This window comes from Bufo gargarizans, chromosome 7 (assembly GCF_014858855.1).
Source record: "Bufo gargarizans isolate SCDJY-AF-19 chromosome 7, ASM1485885v1, whole genome shotgun sequence".
Lineage (NCBI taxonomy): Eukaryota > Metazoa > Chordata > Amphibia > Anura > Bufonidae > Bufo > Bufo gargarizans.
The window spans coordinates 33,969,987-33,992,333 of record NC_058086.1 but is presented as its reverse complement, the minus strand read 5'-3'; the positions used below and the strand labels follow the sequence as shown (position 1 = coordinate 33,992,333).

The 22,347-nt window shown below is 43.6% G+C and overlaps 1 protein-coding gene across 3 annotated transcripts in view; it reads right to left on the bottom strand.

Annotated features, from left to right (window-relative positions):
• The window catches only part of MCOLN2 (mucolipin TRP cation channel 2), a 57,001-nt gene that overhangs the window by 963 nt on the left and 33,691 nt on the right, over window positions 1–22,347 (bottom strand). For all 3 annotated transcript variants that reach the window (XM_044300631.1, XM_044300633.1, XM_044300630.1), the window contains 12 exons: window positions 21,892–22,054; window positions 21,362–21,535; window positions 19,484–19,634; window positions 18,538–18,628; window positions 18,352–18,448; window positions 16,247–16,346; window positions 15,208–15,320; window positions 9,981–10,130; window positions 9,323–9,424; window positions 7,608–7,730; window positions 2,073–2,279; window positions 1,671–1,801 (listed from right to left, as the gene is read on the bottom strand). In XM_044300631.1, coding sequence (XP_044156566.1) covers window positions 1,671–1,801; window positions 2,073–2,279; window positions 7,608–7,730; window positions 9,323–9,424; window positions 9,981–10,130; window positions 15,208–15,320; window positions 16,247–16,346; window positions 18,352–18,448; window positions 18,538–18,628; window positions 19,484–19,634; window positions 21,362–21,535; window positions 21,892–22,054 — 1,602 coding nt within the window. The remainder of the gene's footprint in view (window positions 1–1,670; window positions 1,802–2,072; window positions 2,280–7,607; window positions 7,731–9,322; window positions 9,425–9,980; window positions 10,131–15,207; window positions 15,321–16,246; window positions 16,347–18,351; window positions 18,449–18,537; window positions 18,629–19,483; window positions 19,635–21,361; window positions 21,536–21,891; window positions 22,055–22,347) is intronic.

Sequence of the window (22,347 nt, the reverse complement as noted above, 5' to 3'; positions counted from 1 at the left end):
AATCATTGCCTGCGAGACTCCTTGCACCAGATGGCCAAACAATACCCTGCTCTGTACGGATAAGATTATGGCTTTAACCTTTAGGATACCGGAGGTTTTTTTTTCATTTTAGTGTTTTCATTTTTCTTTCCTGGAGCCATAACTTTTTTATTTTTCCATTCACATATCCATATGAGGGCTTGTTTTTTGCAGGACAAGTGTACTTTCTAATGCCACAATTTAATATGTTATACAATGAAGCAGGGAAAAAGTTTCTAATGGGGTGGAATTTGAAAAAAATAAAAATCAATCAGTTCCTCCACAGTTTTACAGGTTTCTCCCTACGGCATTCCCTATGCGGCAAAACTGACTTGTCCCCTTCATTCTCTGGGCCAGTACAACGATACCACATATGTATAGATTTCATGTGTTAAAATACTGAAAAAATTAATTCTCACATTGCCAGTAGGGATGAGCGAATAGACTTCGGATGAAACATGGAACCGAACCAGTGTTCGGGATTTTTTTTTTTACAGTAGAAATCAATTTAGGAAGTTATTACATAAAGTCTAGCAAGACTTCAAGAAGTAATAACCTCTGCTCATCGCAGCCAATACATTCTAATGCTGTACAGAGCGCTCGCTCCGTACAGTATTGATTCACTCATCCCTAATTACAATATTCTGACCCCTATAACTTTTTTATAGTTAGGTCTACTGAGCTGTATGGGGGCTCATTTTTTGCAGGATGATCTGTATTTTTTTTTATACCATTTTGGAATGTGTGTGTCAACTTTTTTGGGGTAAGAAGCGATGAAAAAAAAATGGCAAAGTGGCCATTTTTATATTTTTTCTGTTATTTTAATAGTAGGGGCGATTTCAGATGCAGTGATGCCCATGAGGTTTATATATTTTTTTTTATAATTTATGCATTTATATTTTTTATTTTATGGGAAGTGGGGAGATTTAAATTTTTCTATTTTTTTTTTTTTATTCTTTTGTAGCCCCTCTAGGAGGCTACAATGTCCAGTACTTTGTTGTTGTTTTTTTTAAGAATATTACTATACTACTATTACTGCTCTCCTGTGTTGGCCTGCTGGCCAACATAGGAACTGCAGCTCTAATACGCTGGGTTTCTTCAGAGAGACCCAGCCTATTATAAAAAATGGCCAGCATCCCCGATCGCCACACAGGGATCTCGTTCTTAATCCGGAAGCGTGTGCCGGGTTTTTCACCCTTAAGATGCCATGATCACAACTGAACAGGGTATCAAAAGACTGTTATGTCTATGATTGGCATTATTGCCTGTCGCGGACATTAGCCGTGGGCCTCTACTGTTTGAAACAGCAGAGACCTGTCAATTATGGTGCCCACTGCACACGCAAGAGGGCACCATGTTTAAAGACCCCACCAACGCCGTACATGTACGGCGCTGGTAAGGAAGGGGTGTTTATGAGGTCGGGAGATAAGGGATACACATGAGCTGTCAGATGACAGGAACAAAAGAAAACAGACCGACAGCTTGCAAACAGACCTCATAAAATGGCTGAACATTTTTTAATAAATACCAGTTGTAAAAATGTTTTTTAGCCCAAAGTGAGTAAAATGCAATCATAAAAAGGTGTCTATAGCTTTTAAGGCTACTTTCGCATCAGCTTTTTGGACATAACTTGGTATATAACAGATACCCACCTTAGACAGCAACAGATCATAGGAACCGTATTTACCCATCGCCTTTCACGGTTCTGCATTTCGAATATAACGTCACCGCCATGTAGAAATTCATGAAGGTCAGTTTTTGGAAAACCGTTTTGCTGGTAGTTCTATGAAGAAAGTATGAACAACACAAAGTAAAATCAGGTACAAACTTAGTTAACGTTAGAATTAGAGGCCTAGTAGTACAACTTGCTCACATCTAATTGCAATTTACATACTTTTGACCTGCAGTACCAGTTTTCACCACTCTCGGCATCAATTTTACCAATAAAAATGTATACAACAGCGCCCCCAGCTACAGCAGAGTTTAGAGCTAAAACTTTAAAATGCAATTTTTTTATTTTTTTTGTAATAAAGCATCATAGTATAAAAACTCACCTTAATGGTCTCATAGGAGTCTGTTATAAGTGCAATAAAGAGGCTGAGGATCATGTAGATAAACAGACTGATGAAGGAATATAGGTACAGCCGGCTGAACAGCCACACCAGCGTGCTCTTCTGCTGGATTTGAGCAAAAGTGGCAAACATGTCGTCGCCATTGACCAACGAGAAAAGACATTCAGCCACGGTGTTCAGATCCTCGAACTATAACGAATAAGTCATGGGTATTGTGTCACTAGAGAGCTCACAGCACAATCCACTTTCCTTCTATACTGGAGTCTGAAGATATTCATCAAAGGTGAAGGAGAACAGTCATTTTTTCTGATATTGTGAACCTAGATGTCAGAAAACGTTATGTCTATAGCCTATTCTTCCAGTGTATACACAAGCAGTACTCCAGACCTGGGGGTATCTGCAGTTGTATTGTATATAGTTAAGTGTTATGTATTATTTTTTGGCCGTACCTACCCTTAAGGGGTTATCCAAGACTATAAAAAATGTCCCTCATAATGACTATACTTACCTGGTTCCCCGCACCGCTCCTGGTCCCTGCAACGCCACTGCTGCTTCTCCCGCTGTGCGGATGAAAACATCTGGTGTCGGGAGGGGACGTCCCCCAACACCAGATGTTTTGATACGCACACAGGGAGAAGCAGAAGTGGCGTTGCAGGGACCAGGAGCGGTGCAGGGAGGCAGTTTAGTATATTCATTGTAAGGGGCTCGGGCATATGGGGGAGCTTTTTATAATCTTGGATAACCCCTTTAAGGATGTGGATGGCAAATGGTTGGCAGGAACAGGGCTACCTCACCCTGTTCCTCCCCTCCTGGTAAGAGTGGACCAGTCCTGCTTCCTGCCAGGTGGGGGAGTTCCAGAGCAGCTTTACAGGGGAGAGGAAGCACACTGCGGAGCTCCTGCTCCTGAGAACGGATCCTCCAGAGAGGGATTACAGCTAAGACACCTGTCACCCAAACTACCACCAGGCCAGTTAAAGCCAACATCTGGATCGGATATTAATTACTACACTCACAAGCGCTAAAGTGCAGCCATCCAACCCGTCTCCTTAATCCTTACTGGTGCCAGAAATTGCACTTGGAATCCGCTGCTATAGAATGTACCTGAAGTTCTACATTGCACTTAGTAAAATATTATACGTTCACTTCTGGCCTCATTCTTCAAAACTACATTTCCTAGGAAACAACGGCCTGAGGGAGTACACCATGAGCCAACGCGTCATCAGGGCCACTACCACTCCCATCCTCTGCACTGGTTCCTCAGGGGCTCGCTGCTCACACAGTCCTACCACTTTACACAGTCAGTAGTCAGACCACACATGGAGTACTGTGTACAGTTCTGGGCTCCTGTGAACAAGGCAGACATAGCAGAGCTGGAGAGGGTCCAGAGGAGGGCAACTAAAGTAATAACTGGAATGGGGCAACTACAGTACCCTGAAAGATTATCAACATTAGGGTTATTCACTTTAGAAAAAAGACGACTGAGGGGAGATCTAATAACTATGTATAAATATATCAGGGGTCAGTACAGAGATCACTCCCATCATCTATTTATCCCCAGGACTGTGACAAGGGGACATCCTCTGCGTCTGGAGGAAAGAAGGTTTGTACACAAACATAGAAGAGGATTCTTTACGGTAAGAGCAGTGAGACTATGGAGCTCTCTGCCTGAGGAGGTGGTGATGGTGAGTACAATAAAGGAGTTCAAGAGGGGCCTGGATGTATTTCTGGAGTGTAATAATATAACAGGCTATAGATCAGGGGTGCACAACCTGCGGCCCGGGGGCCACATGCGGCCCTCAATACCATTCTATGCGGCCCCCAGCCATCTGGTAGCAGACATTTATGTCTATGTCTTATGGCTGCTCACATGATTCTTTTATGTATTGTCCCATTAGATGGGAGTACTAGAAGTGTAACTAGACATTTATAATATATATTGTATGTTCAATATGCCATAAATATAGTATTTCACTTGATAATACCCCTTTAAAGTTTATTTTCGGCCCTTGGAATTTGTTCAGGTTGACAATGTGGCCCCCAACCAGAAAAGGTTGTGCACCCCTGCTATAGATACTGGAGAGGGGTCATTGATCCAGGGAGTTATTCTAAATTTCTGACTAGACACAGGAAAAAAAAATTTTTAAAAAAAATTAAAAAATTGGTATCCACCTCATTAGTGTTTTTTTTGCCTTCCACTGGATCAATATTGCAGGATAACAGACTGGACAGACGTCTCTGGTTTATCTTTACACACTATGATACTAAGATTCCCGCCTACTGACTTCATTCCGCCGTTTGGAACTCCTGCTTGTGTGTCGGCCATTGCTAACAGAGTACTCGAGGGGTAGCTACATGGAGATTCCCTATAGAAAGTTCATAAAGGGAGAAGAATACATAATCTGTCCCCAAGCCTGTTGGTGACCTAGTAGGTCCACGTTCCCGGATGTGTATTGTTAGACCTTCACCTAGAACACAGCAACCTGGATATGTTTGGGTGGTATTACAAAAGGAGCTCAAAATTGATGTCCTGTCCTCAGGATAGCTCATCAGCATCTGATCGGTGGAGGGCCAGCTCCCGACACTCTCCGCAATCAGCTGTTTGAAAAGCCTGCCACACTCCAGTGAGCACTGTGGTCTCCTCACTGCATACCAAGCACAGCGCCATACATGGTATAGTGGTCATTCTTGGTATTGCATCTCAGCCCCATTCACTTGAAAGCAACTGAGCTGCGCCTGGGCCGCATGACTGATGAACGTGATGTCACTGGCCTAGGAAGTGCCCCATGACCTCTTCAAACAGCTGTTTGGTGCCGGGAGTCTGACCCAACAGATCAGATACTGAGGATAGGCCATTAATACTAAACTCAAAGCATTCTGCATATTTTTTTTTCAAACCAGCACCTGGATCTGAATACTTTTGTAATTGCAGGTCATTAAAAATGTTGTATAGCCACCGAGTTATTCACTGAAATCTATCTGTATAGCGCCACCTGCTGTTTGTTCTTTTTCTTATTTTTTTTTGCCCATCTCACTAGGCTGGTCGCACGTGCTCAGTTAAGATCTTCAACTGCCACCAGCTATATGTTCTGTTAGAGGCTGTGGCAGTTCCAGGGAATAGAGCTGCAGCAGAAAGGACACACTCCCTGAACTGCCAGGTTGATCTAAATCTAGTAAGGCAATTGGAGCAATGAATGAGGAGATCTCTGGATCCATGTGAGGTACAGGGCTGGTTCTAGCTTTGTTAGAAAGGTATTGTCATGTACTATATGATGTCTGACCCCTTTAGGTAAATTTGGGGATATCCGCCCTTCTGGCGGCTTTGCATCCCTGGTTATTTGCTAACCCTTTGCTGACAACACCACAACAACACCTTGTGTTACATCTCATTTTCGGACACGTCGTTCTCTTGGCGGTTCCTTGACAGGAATAATAAGCAATTATAATCCCATGTAACGTCCCAGAAGAGCAGCTCTTAGTGATAAGCTACGCGCCAAATTAGAGGAAATGCAGCGCTATATCCTGTCCACTAAACGCCAGGATATAGATCTGTATGCTTTAGACACTCCATGGGCAGATAGACATCTAATTACAGCACTAATGGACACCAGACGGGGTTTATTACATTATTTACCGCTGTACGGAGAATGGATTTTACTTTAATATATTAACTCACAAGAGATCTGAAGAGCGATATCTCAGGGTCTGGGTCTCAGGCTGTAACGCAAGATGGCCAAATCTAAGGTTCTGCCTCTCTCTCCTCGCCGCTATTTATCAGGCCTGAAAGCTGTTCATCGGATTAGTTCCTTCCTTCCTTATGGATATCGCTATGGAACTGCCCCTCCTGCACCATGCCACACAGAAAGGCCATGTTCACATGAAGCAGATTCACTTCAGTTATTTAGCAAGGATTTTCAAGGAACTTTGCTGCAAATCACATTGCAATTCAAGCAAAAGGGTTTTCACTGTGGATTTATATAGTAACAAAGAGAGAGACTGGTGTAAAGTAGAACTGGCTTAGTTGCCCATAGCAACCAATCAGATTCCTCCTTTTATTTTCCAAAGGAGCTGTCAAAAATGAAAGGTGAAATCTGATTGGTTGCTATGGGCAACTCAGCCAGTTCTACTTTACACTACTTTAAATATTCCCCATAGTGTGCGAGGCTGAGAAATAGACATCTGTCCATCCACTTCAGCCTGTTATCCTGCAAGTTGGTCTAGAAGAAGGCAAAAAACCCTGTGAGGTAAAAGCCAATTTTTCTCATTTTAAAAGAAAAAATAAAATTCCTTCCCGACTCCAATCAGGCATCAGAATAACTCCCTGGATCAGCGACCCCTCTCTAGTAGCTATAGCCTGTAATATTATTACACTCCAGAAATACATCCAGGCCCCTCTTAGACTCTCTTAGTGACCTCACCACCTCCTCAGGCAGAGAGCTCCATAGTCTCACTGCTCTTACTGTAAAGAATCCTCTTCTATGTTTGTGTACAAACCTTCTTTCCTCCAGACGCAGAGGATGTCCCCTCGTCACAGTCACCGTCCTGGAGATAAATAGATGAAGGGAGAGATCTCTGTACTGTAGATTTTTGTAGTGGACATGGTCTGAAAGATACTACTGTGCAGGCGCCAATGATGTCCAGAAGAGGATGATATCATTGGCACATGCACAGTAGTTAATTGCTTGTGCAGCACAAGCAGGTCTAGGGTAGCTTCCGATGGAGGATTTTAGGCATGCTGAAAAACCAGGCTGAATCAGAGCTGAGACCACCTCTTATTGTTTTCAATGGGAGGCCGCGCTGCAGTTCATACAGCCGAGGGTTTTCACCACACGTTTTTTCCAAGATTGTGCTCCAATCTATGGGGCTAAACCTAAAGCGAGTGGAGACCCACAGCAGAAATAGCAGCACAGTGTTTTCTGCTGTTGACAACATCCTCCGTGTTAACCCACCCTTACTGCGCATGCGCTGATCGTGTAATTTCTGGTGCAGTGCTTAAATGGGACGGGGAGTGGCTTTCAGTGCAGAGGGGATAAGCTCTAGGGCTCCTCGGTGTACTGAAGACCTAATTCACAGTCATGCAAAAAAAAACAAAAAAAACTGCTTGACAACCACATAAAAAAAGCGCTGGTTGACAACCGCATTAGGCTTTACAGTGGATCTAAAGATCATGTAAATGTAAATAGATATCACATTAGCGGGGGTTCGGCACATCACACCCCTGCTGATAGCGCCAGCACCAGAACTACACCCTGCAGTAAGGGCAGCGCTGCAGTTACCAGCTCCGTCCACTACACAATAGGTGGCACTGTGTAGCTCCTGTGCTGGACCTGCAAGCCAACAGCTTATTGCGGGGGTGTCGGACCTCCGCCAATCTGATATTGACGGCTGATCCCGAGGATAGGCCATCGATATTAAAATCCTGGACAACCCCTTTAATAAGTTGAAAGCTTGGAGTACTTTCAGCTACAAGAAGCCTCCCCAGCAATCAAAGGAAAATCTATGGGTCATAAGCCGGCTGACCTTTTCATGGTAGGGGCCAAGCACGATCCAGCCACAGAACGTATACCCGAGGTAAATCATTCCGGCGCAACAGCAAAATCTTAAGACTTTGGGAAGTGACGCTTGCATGGTCAATATTAGGACCTGGAAAGACAGAAGGAGAAGTGGTTATATTCCATTTCAACAAAGCATTCTCCATATGTACTTACAATATCAATAGATCAGGAAACAAAAATTATTGAAGTTCTGAGTTTCCTTCCATCTCCGCTGTAGACGTAGCGCCCCTCTGGTTCATGGCTGTGGCTGGTATTGCAGCTCAGCCCCATTCAAGTGTATGATGTCACCTGCTTCATGGCGAGGTGGAGTTGTGGATTTTGTATGGTTTTACCATCATATGAGCTCAAGCTGCAAGTTTTTGTTACTTAGTATCTGTTGTAATTTTATGCCTTGACCAGTTCAGGCCCGGGGTATTTTGGGTGTTCAGGAACTGACTCATTTTATCCATTTTTAAGTACGGTACAGATATAACACACACGCACACCCTGCACACATATGGCGGGCACCCGTTAAGCATTAACGCACTGCAGTCATGCTCCTCACAAGTTTACGTCCGTCTCCTATGTAGGATTATCCATGTTTGGTTTGTAGCCAGTCGCCCACGTAGCACATAATCCCATGTATTACTCCAAATCTGATTAATACACTTTAGTCCTGAAAGGTTTAAGGTGACAGAACAACTACTGCCAATATGCTGGAACCCAAAAGGAGTTGGAACGGGTCACCCAAAACAGGAGAGGAAAGGGGCTTGTAGACGAGTCAGCCTTTTAAAGAGACTTCAAAAGAGGAGCTGGAGTGGAGGATGAGAGTGGTAGTGGCTCTGGCTGTCAGTCAATCACAATGGCTTTCCTCCAACCGTTGCTCTCTAGGGCTAGTGCAGTGAAAGGAGTGGGCACCCTTACTTCCCTTAGGGAACACCCCGATTCTGGAACTGCGGCCTGATAACATCACGGGCACCCCAGTTACTAAGTGATTAGATGGGTGCAAGTGCAATGGCCAGAGGTAGAAGAAGAAATGTTTCTTTACTGTAGTGCAAAACACAGTTCCAGTTGTACACAGTGCAATTCTCTCCAAGATAGTGATGTATGAATTTAGACAAGGATGGGAGTTATTGTCCTCTTTCCTCTCCATCTTCCTAAGGTCTCTCTCAGTACAATCTATGGCGGGCAATAGTACTCTGGGAATGGTGGCTGTAATTTCTTGGCTGTACTTGATGGCACATCTGGCCAGGATGTGTCCAAGCGTGAAGGGTGTCTTAACAGTGTCCCTCCACTGCAGCAAGGTCATAATAGCTGTAGGACGGACAGAAAAGGAGAACATGGAATCTGCATAGAAGTCAGTAAGGTAACCTACTAGGTTACCTTACTGACTCCTATGCAGATTCCATGTTCTCCTTTTCTGTCCGTCTCTCCTTCTGCAGACCTTGCAGAGATCTGTTAGTCTCTGGAACTTGAGGCCCAAGAAGAAGGGGCAGATGGGCTTTGCTTCTTTCCTCTCTGAAACTCCAGTGTAGAATCTCCCTAAAGGTTAGTGGTGGGGCCAGCCCCCATCTAACCCCCTACGAGGGGTTTGCCATCTAACATGACATAACATTAAATAACCTATTTGTAGATAACCCCCTGCACTGGGGTACTGCATATTGCAGTCACATAAATGTTAACAACCGCTTTCACACTTACGTTATACTTTTGGAAGTAGCCCAAGTATCGGATAACGCCAACCCAAACCAGTAAGGTGGATGTGCCGAGAAGAAGGCTGCACACATCATAAGAGGTCAGGTTCTACAGTCATAGGAAGAAGAGGTAACACTATATTAGTATCTAGGGAAATACCTATCCGACAGGTAAAGGGACGATCAACATGGATGTGATGAAGGTTAGACCAGGCAATGTCACTATAAGGAACATTCCAGGAAAGTGCAGGGCTTAAAAGGGGTGGGGCCTGCCAAGAGTCAAACACAAAGGAAGTAGTCATGCTCCGCCCCTTCACCATACATCACACTGTATTAATTTTCCTGCAGTGTTCCTTTAAATGGGTTCTCTCAGATTTAGATATTGAGGGCCCATCCTCAGGATATTATTAGAAAAATTGTGGAATGGTTGTTCTCTTTTGATATGCCCTGTCGAAAGTTTTAATACATTATATGTTTAACCAAATAGTGCTAATAAAAAACGTAAATCATCCCTCAAAAAAAAAAAAAACTGATGCAGCCCCCACAAAAAAAAAAATGAGTAGTAGAAAGGGGTTAAAGGAAAAATGGGAAAAAAAAAAAAAAAAAAAAAAAAACACAACATCAATCCCTGCACAACCATGTCAACCTCCCCCTCCATAATTTACCTTCGCTTTTATTTCCATCTTCATCACAGATCCGATGATGGTCATCAAGTCGCTGATAATAACCATGATGTACCAGCCATTTATAAACTCTAGGCGGTCAGCGGAGCACACGTGGTGGTTGTATTTATTCAAGAAAAAATACACAAACCTCTGCAAGCAAATAAGGCAAACAAAAAAACAAAAAAAAACCTTTAGCACAAGCTATTTGCTGCCCCCAGGTGGTGAAGAAGGGATATATATATATATTTTTTTTTTACTTAATGACTCCTAATGCAGGATATATTTCAAATATTTGCATGTATGAGAAAGTATAATTTGGATGGAAGAGACCTTTAAGTTGGAATATATACAGTATATATGATATATACATTTTATTTTTTACACGCACAAAACATAACTGTACATGTATATACACCTCCTTATTCAAGCTTAAAGGGGTTGGCCCATCTCATACATTGGCAGCATATCGCTAGGAAATGCCACCAATATCAGATACGTTTGGGTCCCAGAGGTGGGATCTGCAATTGTGGACAAGAATAGGACATGTTCTATTATTTTTTTTTTTGCAGGGCCGAGGCACGGAGCAACGGATGCGGACAGCACACTGTGTGCTGTCCGCTTCTTTTGCGGCCCCATAGAAATGAGTGGGTCCGCACCGGTTCCTCAAAATTGCGGAATGGATGCGGACTCATTCATGCGGTCGTGTGAATGTAGCCCAAAATAAACATCCAACAAGGTTAGCAGACGTGGGAACAAAAAATAAATAAAAATTGAGAACTCCAACAATATACCCACAAATCTAATTCCCCAAGATACGAGCTAACTCACCCAATCAATAGAATACCAGCAAAACCTGAGCCGTTACAGCCCAGAGCACAAAAATACTTTATTGAAGACATTAATTCATAAAAAAAACTATTAAAAAAAATGAATCTCAACGAGAAAATATACAGTGGCTCCGAGAGGTAATTCAGTACATAAACTGTGTACACCATATGGGTGAGTAATACGATAAATACTCCAATATACAATGTAGACCGCCATTATCTAGGATCGCGATCAGGCAGAGGCATCAAATTGTAGCCAAGATGCCTGAAAATTTTCAATAAAGGGTTTGTTATAAACAGAGATATATAATTCAACTAAATTCAATCAATCAATATCTTTCCTATATAAGGACTATCTTTTTTTATATATTTACTTGCTTAGTTATTATATAAAACGTTTTTTGGCATGTCCAACCATCCCACCCCTTTTATTAAACTAAATACAATTTGAATAGTTAATAATCATAATCATTTGTTTTTAATATTTCTATCAATTATACATTCATATTGATTATTTTATATAAAAAATAAAAAACAAACTAAAATCAAATTTATAACGACAATTATTCTTCACATTTCCTATTATTTACTAACATATTACCACCTAACTATTCATATCAGAAATAACAAAACCAAAAGATACTGATGTAAAATTTGTATTATTCAAACATAACATGATTGTAACCTAAAAATATATTGTAAACCAATAAAAATGCCATAGATAATGGCATTTATTTGATTGTATATTGGGGTATTTACTGTATTATCCAACCTATGATGTATACAGTTTATGAACTGACTTATCTCTCGGAGCCACTACATATTCTTTGTTTAGTGAGGTTTTTTAATGTTATTTTATTAATGTCTTCAATGAAGTATTTTGTATTTTAGGACACAGGGCGGTAAGGACTGTTTTTTTTTTTTTTGCACATTTCTTTATTGATTTTTGTTACAAATATGTAACATCATAGATATATCCAAAAGATATGTCATGTAAACACAGCCTTAAGTAGCCACACTCCTGGCGCTCCACGTCCTGCCTCTTCTTCTCACATTTGTCCTCCACTCCACCTTCCACCATGCCGTAGTTGCGTTTATCTGGCAAAAGGCAGGCTTCCGTGGTCCAAATGTTCGAGCATAAAAAGTCGATGATGCCGGATAACCCTCCTGCCCAACGGCTGACCGCTGGCTTGTCAGAACTGCTAGCCCGCCAAATGCTGCCATATAAAACTGGTGGCCATTGGCCCACTGCAATGGAAGGTCCCCGGAAGGGCATCCCGGAGCTATATGGCCACGTTCAGCACCAAGTGAATGTATCTCTGGTACACAGTGTCGGTGCCAAGATACATCTGACCACAGACATGTGGTCTCGCAAACACGGGCAGGGAAGGTACATAACTTTTGTCCCCATTCATTGTCAATGGGGATAAAACTGAACTGAACGAAACGGGATTGCTCCAAAATGCGTTCAGTTCCATTTGGTTGCATCCCCACAAAATATATGTATTTTAATCGGGGGCCATTTTTATGTGTCTTAAAGGGAAACTCAAAAATGTGCCCTGCTGGAGCTTAGAACAGTTTTATTTTGGGCCTCGGGAGTACAGGCCCCCAAAAATTAGGCATTCACCTGACAGAAAATGCCTTTTATGCTGCTGTATATACATAAGACAAGGAACATTCTTAGCGGATATGTGTGGGCTGGCATGAGGAAATTTAATTACACGTGGTCTTCACAGGTGTTGAATTCCTCTGAGATACATGCCTCATTCATTAGAAATGTGAGGTAGTCCACACTGTTGTGAGCTAAGCGAGTACACTTATCGGTCACGATCCCCCCTGCTGCATTGAACGTTCTTTCGGACAGGACACTTGACGAGTGGCAAGCCAAGAGTTTCATGGCAAATTGTGCCAGCTCTGGCCACAGGTCAAGCCTGCACACCCAGCAGTTCCTCGCTTCTTAGAGAGTCCACATCAGCCGTTAACCCGATGTAGTCAGACACCTATCGGTCTAGGCGTTCCCTGAGGCTGGATCCGGAGGGAGGCTGTCGATGGGTTGGCTGCAAGAATGATCTCATATCCAAAGTGACCAACACACCTTCAAACCACTCTTCTTGCAGGTGCGGTTGTATTGGTACCCGCACCTGTTTCGCTGTCGGTGGAAATTCCTCTGCCAGTGCCCACAACAGCAGAATGCAGAATCTCTTGCAGCAAGGCCTGGAAATGCTACATTCTGACAGCCCTCTGTGATGCTGGTAACATGTCCGCCATTTTGTGTTTGTACCGGGGGTTTAAGTACGTTGCCACCCAGTACTGGTCCTTGCCCTTTATGCTTTTTATACGGGGGTCCCTCTTCAAACATTGGAGCATGAAGGCCCCCATTTGCACTAAATTGGAAGTGGTGGAGCAGCCTGGATCCTGCTCATCACTCTGGAGAATGTCGTCCTCAGTCTCCTCCCCCCAGCCACGGACAACACCAGGGATCCCCGAAAAGTTTAAAGTTCCCCTCAAAGCCTGATCCTCCTCCTCCCCCCAGCCACCATCCTCCTCTGACTCCTCTTCAGACTCCTGCTGACTTGTCTCAGATGGAGTAGCCCCCCGGGAATTCATTCAGCATTGTGACTTCCTCATCTTTCTGCTCCTGCTCCTCGATGTCTTGATCAATGACACGTCGCAATGCACGCTCCAGAAAGAAGGCGTAAGGTACGATGTCACTGATGGCGCCCTGGCTGCGACTGACCAGTTTGGTGATCTCATCAAATGGCCGCAGAAGTCTGCATGCGTCGCGCATGAGCAGCCACTGGCGCAGTGAAAAGAAACCAAGCTCCCCAGAACCTGTCCTGCCGCAGAGTTCGTACCGGTAGTCGTTAACGGCACGTTTCTGCTGGAGCAACCTATCAAGCATATACAAGGTGGAGTTCCAGCGACTCGGGCTGTTACAAATCAGACGTCTGACGGGCAGGTGGTGTCGCCGCTGAACGTCAGCAAGGCGAGCCATGGCCGTGTAAGATCTTCTAAAATGGCCAGAGATTTTCCTGGGCCTGGCCTGCCGCAAGACGTCCTGGACCCCGGGGTATTTGGCAACAAATCACTGCATGACTAAGTTCAGGACGTGTGCCATGCACGGCACGTGTGTCATTTTGCACTGTTTCAGCGCACTCAGCAGATTGGCACTGTTGTCGCACAGCACTTTACCAACTGTCAAATTGAGCGGGATTAGCTACTGATTGGCCTGTGACCGCAGAGCTGAAAGCAGTGCAGGACCAGTGTGGCTCTTGGCTTCCTGGCACAACAGCTGTAGCACAGCATGGCAACGTCTCACCTGGCATGTCGAATAGGCTCTGGGGAGCGTTGGGTGGTCCAGCGGAAGAGGCGGTAGCAGTGGAAAAGGAGGAGTCAGCCGAGGAGGAGACGGAGGAGAAGAAGAGGAAGGCCTGCATGCAATCCAAGGCGGTAACACCAAATCCACACGGGAACCACAGGTTACATGCTTGACGGCCGTCACAAGGTTCACCCTGTGGACAGTAAAACTGAAGCGTTTTCATCCACTATCCTATGATGGATCTCAATAGCGGAATTGAAACCGCTAGTGTGAAAGTAGCCTTATACATGGCACAACAGCCCCGTTACAGATTTTGCAGCGATACCTCTGTCTTTACACCTACAACCAGACTTAAACAAAAAATGGAGCTCAAAGTACCCGCATAAAATATCATTTTTTATTAAATTAATCTTCACATGTAAACGGATGTTGATGTTCAAAAGGTAAAGGCGACAGCAGAAAACGCCATCCTGGTAGCACATGTGATACAGGAGTATATGGTATGTGTACAATGGTATAAATACATGATGCAGCAAATATACTGATCCATGGTTACATGAACAATCATGATACATAAGTCCAGCCATCCTGGGTTGTGCGCACCTCCGGCGAGTCCTTTTGATGCAGCATGTTGTAGATACTATGGTTAATACATATGAGATGTGATTGTTTCTTGATATTCCAGTATCTTTCATTTATGTATCATGATTATTCATGCAAGGCCTCATGCGCACGAAAGTTGTGTGCTTTGTGGTCCACAAAACACAGATGGCGTCCGCGTGCGTTCTGCAATTTTGCGGAACGGCACGGACAGCCTTTAATATAACTGCCTATTCTTGTCCGCAAAGTACGGACAAGAATAAGACAAGTTATATTTTTTTCGCGGACTACGGAACGGATGCGGACAGCATGCTGAGTGCTGTCCGCATCTTTTGCGGCCCCATTGAAGTGAATGGATCCTCACCGGCTGAGGTCTTGGCATAGGGCTACATATGGTCTCTCTCTGTATTTCTTTACACTCACAAGCATGGCAGATACCAGCGGCTCCTTGGCCCCTGTACGGTAAAATTCCCTCACTTACCCTCTGCAGCTTTACAGCCAGTACGATGGATCGAGTGCAGAGAATGAGAGAGGTCAGGCACGTCAGGATGACAAAGCCATCGAAAACTAGGATGTAATGGGTGTTCTTCTGAACTGCAAAGACAAGAAAACCTGCTTAACTCCCATTAATAGCAACACAACAAGACTAACCACATCTGGAGCGTTTCTTTAAAATTACGCCAATTTTTCACCCCATAACCTTTTCCATAAAAAGTTGTAAGAAGTTGCACAACTTTCATTTTAAAGGGGTTGTGCGGTGGAGTAATATTGAGGACTTATCCTCAGGACAGGTCATCTGTATCAGATTGGCAGGGGCCCCCCACTGATCAGCTGCTTGAAGGGGTTGTGGCCCTCACCTTGAATGGGATGGAACAGTAATTACACTGCGCAGCTGCTGCAAAGGAGACTGCGCAGGTAATCTTCGAACAGGAAGCAGCGCCCAAATGCTGATCGGCGGGGGTGATCGGAGTCAGACCCACGCCGATCTGATATTGATGACCTTTCCTGAGGATAGATCATCAGCATTACTCCCCTGCACAACCCTTTACTGTTCATTTGTAGACGTATAACGCCACTCAATGTATCACCATGAACTAGAGTAGTTAACTATGTCTCCAGGACCTCCGCCGAAATCTGCTGTCCCTGGACACGGCCTATGGTTATGTTCACACTGCAAATCCAAGCCGCATTTTACTACATCCACTGCAGAAATCAACGGAATTTCTGCAAATCCTCCCCAGGATTAGCCCCATTCAATAGGGCTGTCGGCGTCAGGATTCTCCACTGGCCTTTCTGTGCCTCGGGAATACATAGCACGCAGTTTATTCTTGCAAATAAATTTTCTGTGCAAAAAAGTGTCACGTCAAGAGGTTGTAGCAACAGCATTCACACATACGGGATGCCAATTTTGATTAGTTTGGATGTGGCATGGATTCCGCCATGTTAGATCCTGCAGGAACATCTGCCTCAAACCCTCCTGCCCTAAAACTGACGCAGACCCTGCAGAATGAGGGACTTACTGGAGCCGGATATGTGCCAGTCTCTACAGTCTTGAATGGTAGCATCGCTATCAAAGAAAATCTTGACTTTGCCACTGTGCACCTGGTTATTGAAGGTTATCTGGAAAGATTAGAAAAAATAATAAAAAATAATAATAATAATAATATTATTATTAATAATAATGTGATCCCAGTTATCTGAGCATAAAATCATAGTCAGGAAGTGACAGTATGTTGTTGTTTTTTTTTGTTTTGTTTTTTTAAGGAGTCAAAACTATTTATTTTATATATTTTTTATCATAACCAGTTCATATATTCTCAAAAGGTGCAGAAGAACAGCAATCAAAACATTTTTGGCCAGGAAACCTACTTTAAAAAAAATAAATAAAAAAAACAAAACCGGAAAATACTGAATAGGATTCCTTCATACACATGGAAAAACCCATAAGGGAAAAATAACATCTGTAATACAGAAGAGGGCGACACCAATGACTGTACAGTTCAGATCTTCTGTAAATGGAGGGACAAGATTACCAAGGTCACTAATTTTGGAGCATTTCCGCCTCAAAATCAGATCCCCAAAAAAATGCACCGAAACAGCCTCCCATTCATTTCAATGCAAAGCAGCGCTTGCTTTTTTTTACCACTTGGAAAAGAGAAGCAGCATGTGTAACACCCCATAGTGGCGTTACCACTTCGGCACCCTGTTACTATCTTTTATGTCATCTTGTGCATTTTATTCCAGGTTCACCATACTGTGCTTTTCAAATTTTTGCAGCTGTTTATATGTAATGTGCCTGGTTCACCAGCAGGGGGCAGCAAACACGGCAGAGATATACTTAGGTAGAATGGAACCTTCCATTCTAACCCTCGCCTGGAGAGAGGTGGGCGAGTTCCACTTCCTGCAGGAAGGGTGGAGACAGAGTCCAGTTAGTCTAGCTCACCCCCTGCTTGGGGAAGGTGTGCAGGGGGCACGTCTCTGCTGGACATGCCCAAGCCAGCCAGAGCACCCTCAGCTCTGCTGGCCATGGAGGCCAAAGCTTAGAGCCTCAGGAGCCGGGAGGAAAGTTCCCTGGCCTAATCTAGAGACAGACCATACAAAGAGAAGTGCAGCACACCAGAAGAAGTCAAGTCATACAGTCAGCCTGTCAGTACAGCAGAGCCAGAGAGAAACAGATGTAGCAGAGTCGAGTTTGCCTGCTAGTTTTAATGCTAAATTCTGTAAACCGTTTATGCAAAATAAAGCTGCTGTTCTACTACATACAAGGTCTGGACTCCATCTTTATCCAAATCCCTTAATTATTCCCCCTATTTATTGCTTCGGAGGCAAAGCCGGGCCAGCAGTATCAAGGTAGGAGCACCATGACATACATAAAAGGGACATTTTAGGCCGCACTATACCACTCGGCATTCCTACACCTGGGTCGCGTTATAGAGGGCCCCAGGGGGAGGCGCCTGTTGCACATGTCCTATTTTGGGGCAGAATTCTCTCCGGTCATCACATGGTCTTTTACCATGGTGAATCACCATGGTAAAAGATCATGTGACGTACCATGTGATGACCGGAGTGATGTCATCACAGGTCCTTAACCGGTATTTAATGCAGCAGCTCACCCCAGGTCCTGTTCATCAGCAGAGGAGACACAAGGAGATGCCGGCTTCGCGATCAAGTGGACTAAGGCGAGTTAAATTTTTTTTTTTTTTTTTTTTTTAACCCCTCTAGCGCTATTGTACTATGCATTCTGTATTCAGAATGCTATTATTTTCCCTTATAACCATGTTATAAGGGAAAATAATACAATCTTCAGAACATCAATCCCAAGCCCGAACTTCTGTGAAGAAGTTCGGGTTTGGGTACCAAACATGCGCGATTTTTCTCACGCGAGTGCAACGCATGTCAATGTTTTGCACTCGCGCGGAAAAATCGCGCATTTTCTCGCAACGCACCCGGCTCTTATCCGGGCAAAAAAAACTGACGCAGTGTGAAAGAGGCCTTAGACTCCATGTAGCAGACTTTTTTTAAACTGCAGATTTCAGAAACGACACCGCAATTCTGCCGTGTCTGAACATAGCCGAAGAGAAAGATCTTAACCATTTCTACACAGTCTATCAGAGTCAGTCATTGCCTTATTGTGGAACAAGTAGCAGTCGGGCTGCTCTCGGACTCTGATCGTTTGCAGATCGATTCCTTTCAGCCTAAAGGAGATTTCAACTTTAATAAGCCTGAAACAAACAAAGAAAAATAAATAAAAAATCCAATAAAATATATAAATAGACTTGAAGCTAAAACACAACACCATAGGAGCGATTACCTGTAAAACTCCAGATTGAAGAAAGAGGAATTTATGATGGATTCACGAGGTAGACCGTTCACTAAAACCTCCTGTTCCACATGCAAACACTCTATAAAGTACAAGAAATCTTCAGTCCGAGGCGTGCGAGAGATTACTGTACGTGTGCACACACTAGACATTCCTACTGTACCAGTCATACTGCTGCCAATAAAATATATACCACATACGAGGAAGGGTCTATATGGGTTTTTATAAGCAAAAATATGTTTCTGGCCCTGTTACAACGATCCGGTCATAGATTGTAAGCTCTTGGGAGCAGGGCCCTCATTCCTCTTAATTGTTGACTTGTTTGTTGCTAATGTATGTTTTTGCTTGTACTTGACCCCCCGATTGTAAAGCGATGTGGAATAGGTCAGAGCTATAGAATCATGTCACCGGGCTCACTGCTAGGAGGAAGCCTCCACCTAGCTTACCTATGTAGAGCCCATTAGTGCCACCGGATCTCAAGAACATTCCCTTGCCCTGCGCGATTCAGTGAAACGCTCCGATGCTCCACTCATTCATGGTGAATGAGTGCAGCTCGGCTTGTGTTTCTGGGTTCAGGTCTGAGCCTGGACAACCCCTTTAATAGGACAACCCCTTTAACAACAACTTTAAATGTCATTACTACCCCTTCAGGTAGGTCATTCTGTGCTTAGACTACTCTAACCGTAAAGAATCCTTTCCTATACTGATGCTTGAGTCGTCTTATTTCTACACAAAGAATGTTCCTTTGTCCAATATACTAGGTGATGTTTCTGTGTATCCACCTTGTACATATACATTTTTTTTTTTTTAAACGTCCTTTCTAAAGGAGGAGTTCACGTTGGGAGCAATAGTTGCTGTGATTACGGCAGATCTGGGAAATCCGTTGTTCCGTTTTTTCTTTCAGACAAATGCGTTTGTGGTAACGCAATGTACTTACCGGTTTCCACCGTTGGGTCTATATAGAAGGTATCATTGGAGGGGTGTGGTGACCCCCTGTGGTAATGCTGTTTACAGATCTTCAGACCTTTTCTTTTTTCGTCATTTTCATAGCTGACTGTACCAAGCGAGAGGTTTCCAATCTGACGGTACTGCAGATACGCAATAAGTAATCAGGGGCCTTTGACAAATTACCACTGACAACCAAGGAGTGAATAGGTTTTAAAGGCTTATATACTCGATTTTATTTTTCTCACTTACAGTATATAGCACCAACATAATCCACAGCACAGTACAAAGACTCATCACTCGCAATGACAAAACCTCAGAGGACATCTGTAAGCAGTTTTGTCCCTATGACACCGGCTGACCTGTCACATGTGCACTTGGCAGCTGAAGACATCTGTGTTGGTCCTATGTTCCTATGTGCCCGCATTGCTGAGAAAAATGAGGTTTTAATATATGCAAATGAGCCCCTAGGAGCAACGGGGGCGTTACCATTACACCTAGAGGCTCTGCTTTCTGCAAATTCTGCATCCTCTGCACTTTCCCCTTTTCCTGACACAGCAATTTTCTGTTTTTTTGTTTTTTTTTTCGCTCCCTGCTTTCCCGGAGCCGTAACTTTTTTTATTTTTCAGTTCACATGAAAAAATGTGAATTTTTTGCGGAACAAGTTGTACTTTCTAATACCACCATTTAATATTGCATACAATGTAGTAGGAAGCGGGATTTTTTTTCCAAAAACAGAATAGAATTTGAAAAAACAAAAACTAAATGCAATTTCACCACAGTTTTACAGGTTTTATTTTTATGGCGTTCACTATGTGGTAAAACGGAATTACTCTACAGATCAGTACGATTAAGGCGATACCACATATGTATAGTTTGTCTTGCGTTTTAATACTGAAAAAAATAATTCTTTTGAAAAACCAAAAATTCTCGTAATCGCTGTATTCTGACCACGTAACTTTTACGAGGGCTCATTTTTTGCAGGAGGATCTGTAGTTTTTGGCATTAACATTTTGGGGTGTGAATGGCTTTTTGATCACTTTTTATGAAATTTTTTGGGGGTAATAAAGTCATGAAAAAAAAAATGACTTTTCTGTTACGCCATTCAACATATGGGATACGTTTTTTTAAATATTTTAAATAGCACGGGTGTTTTTGCACACGGCGATGCCCATGATGGTATTTTTTTTAATTATTCATGTCTTTTTATTTTAGGGAAAGGGGGGGTGGTTTGAATTGTTCTATTTATTTTTTTCAAAACTTTACTTTTTTTCTTTTTAGGTCCCCAAGTGGACCACAACTTGTATAGAATAATGGAATTTGCTCTATTATTCTATAAATAAATCACTATATCACAGTCCAGTGCTGCCACCTGCTGGCATGAACTGTGATATACAAATAACGAGCCTCTAATCCTAGTACAGGCTCAGGCTCATTACTACCATTAAAATGCTTTCAAGGATCTCTGCTGGGGGAAACGCTCACGTCCGTATTTCAGCCCTATCAGAACGACGTGGTCACATTTGACCACGGCATCTGAGGGTTTAAATGTCCACGGTTGGAATTACCGGCAATCATGGACATTAGCCATGGATGTCGGCTGTATGAAACAGCAGGCACCCAGCTGCTAAAGCGCTCGTTCTGCTCTAAGTGCTTGGTTGCTGAGGGTCTGACCGCTGGGGCCCCCACTGATCAAGACAAAAAAAAAAAAGTTCGGCAAAGGGCCCCATGAGTATGGCCCATGGTGCGCATGTACGACCACCTCTATTTCCTTCTATGGGGCGACATAGATGGGGGAAGATAAAATTGGCAAATCCTACAGAGGTACATGGGAGATTATGAAGATAGAATCATTATGCCGTTGTGTTACCTGGTCAATCACATGGAAGATGCTGTCATAAAGGTCCTTCTGCGTGTAAACCGTGCGGCTATAGTCATCCTCATCGATGCCGGTGTAGCCCTTAAGAAATAAGTGTTTGAAGGCCATTGTGTTCTCTTCCTTGAAGGAGACGACAAGCTGATTGCTCAACCCAAAGAGGACAAGCTGGAAGAGGGAATGGAAATATAAAACGATCAGAAGGACTTATCACAGGCCTTAGATCCAATAATGAATGCATCTCTACCTTCAGACACAAAGGGGGTCCTGAGCAGGGTCCTGAGCAGGGTCCTGAGCAGGGTCCTGAGCAGGGTCCTGAGCAGGGTCCTGAGCAGGGTCCTGAGCAGGGTCCTGAGCAGGGTTCCCCCCCCCCCCCCCCCATTTCTCTGTGGTATACATGTGCTCTATATGGATAGTGTATTGTCGTTGTGGGGAAAAGGGCGAGCAGCAAAAAGTTAGATAAACATAAAACATAAGGTAGGACGTTCCTGACTTATCTCTGACCGCATACATGAGCCACCTACCTGTGTAGTCACCATCACAATCTTCAGAACCTGGAGGACAAGTTTCCATGGGATCTGCCTTCGAGCTCGGTACTTGTCGCAGGGGCTCATAAAATAAAACTTCAGGTCTTCTCGCAGTTTTATGCCTTCTCTCTCCACATCCAATTGTTCCATGGATGGTCCTCTGCCCAACACAGAACAAAAATGTGTAAATGACCTGGATTACCTGCAGATGTACCTTCTGGGTAACTTCTAGTATATAAGGGGCCCTAAGGAAAGTTATGTCTGGGGCCCCTTGATAACACCAAGCTCTGCCCAATATCATCGCCAAGCTCCTCCCTATCACATTGTTAATATATGTGCCCCCCACACCGTTTAATGCCCCTTAAGTGCCTTCCACACAGTATGACACCCCCTTACATAGCTATGCAGTGCCCCAGAGGACCACTGCAAGGGGTCAACATTTGCTATTTCGGT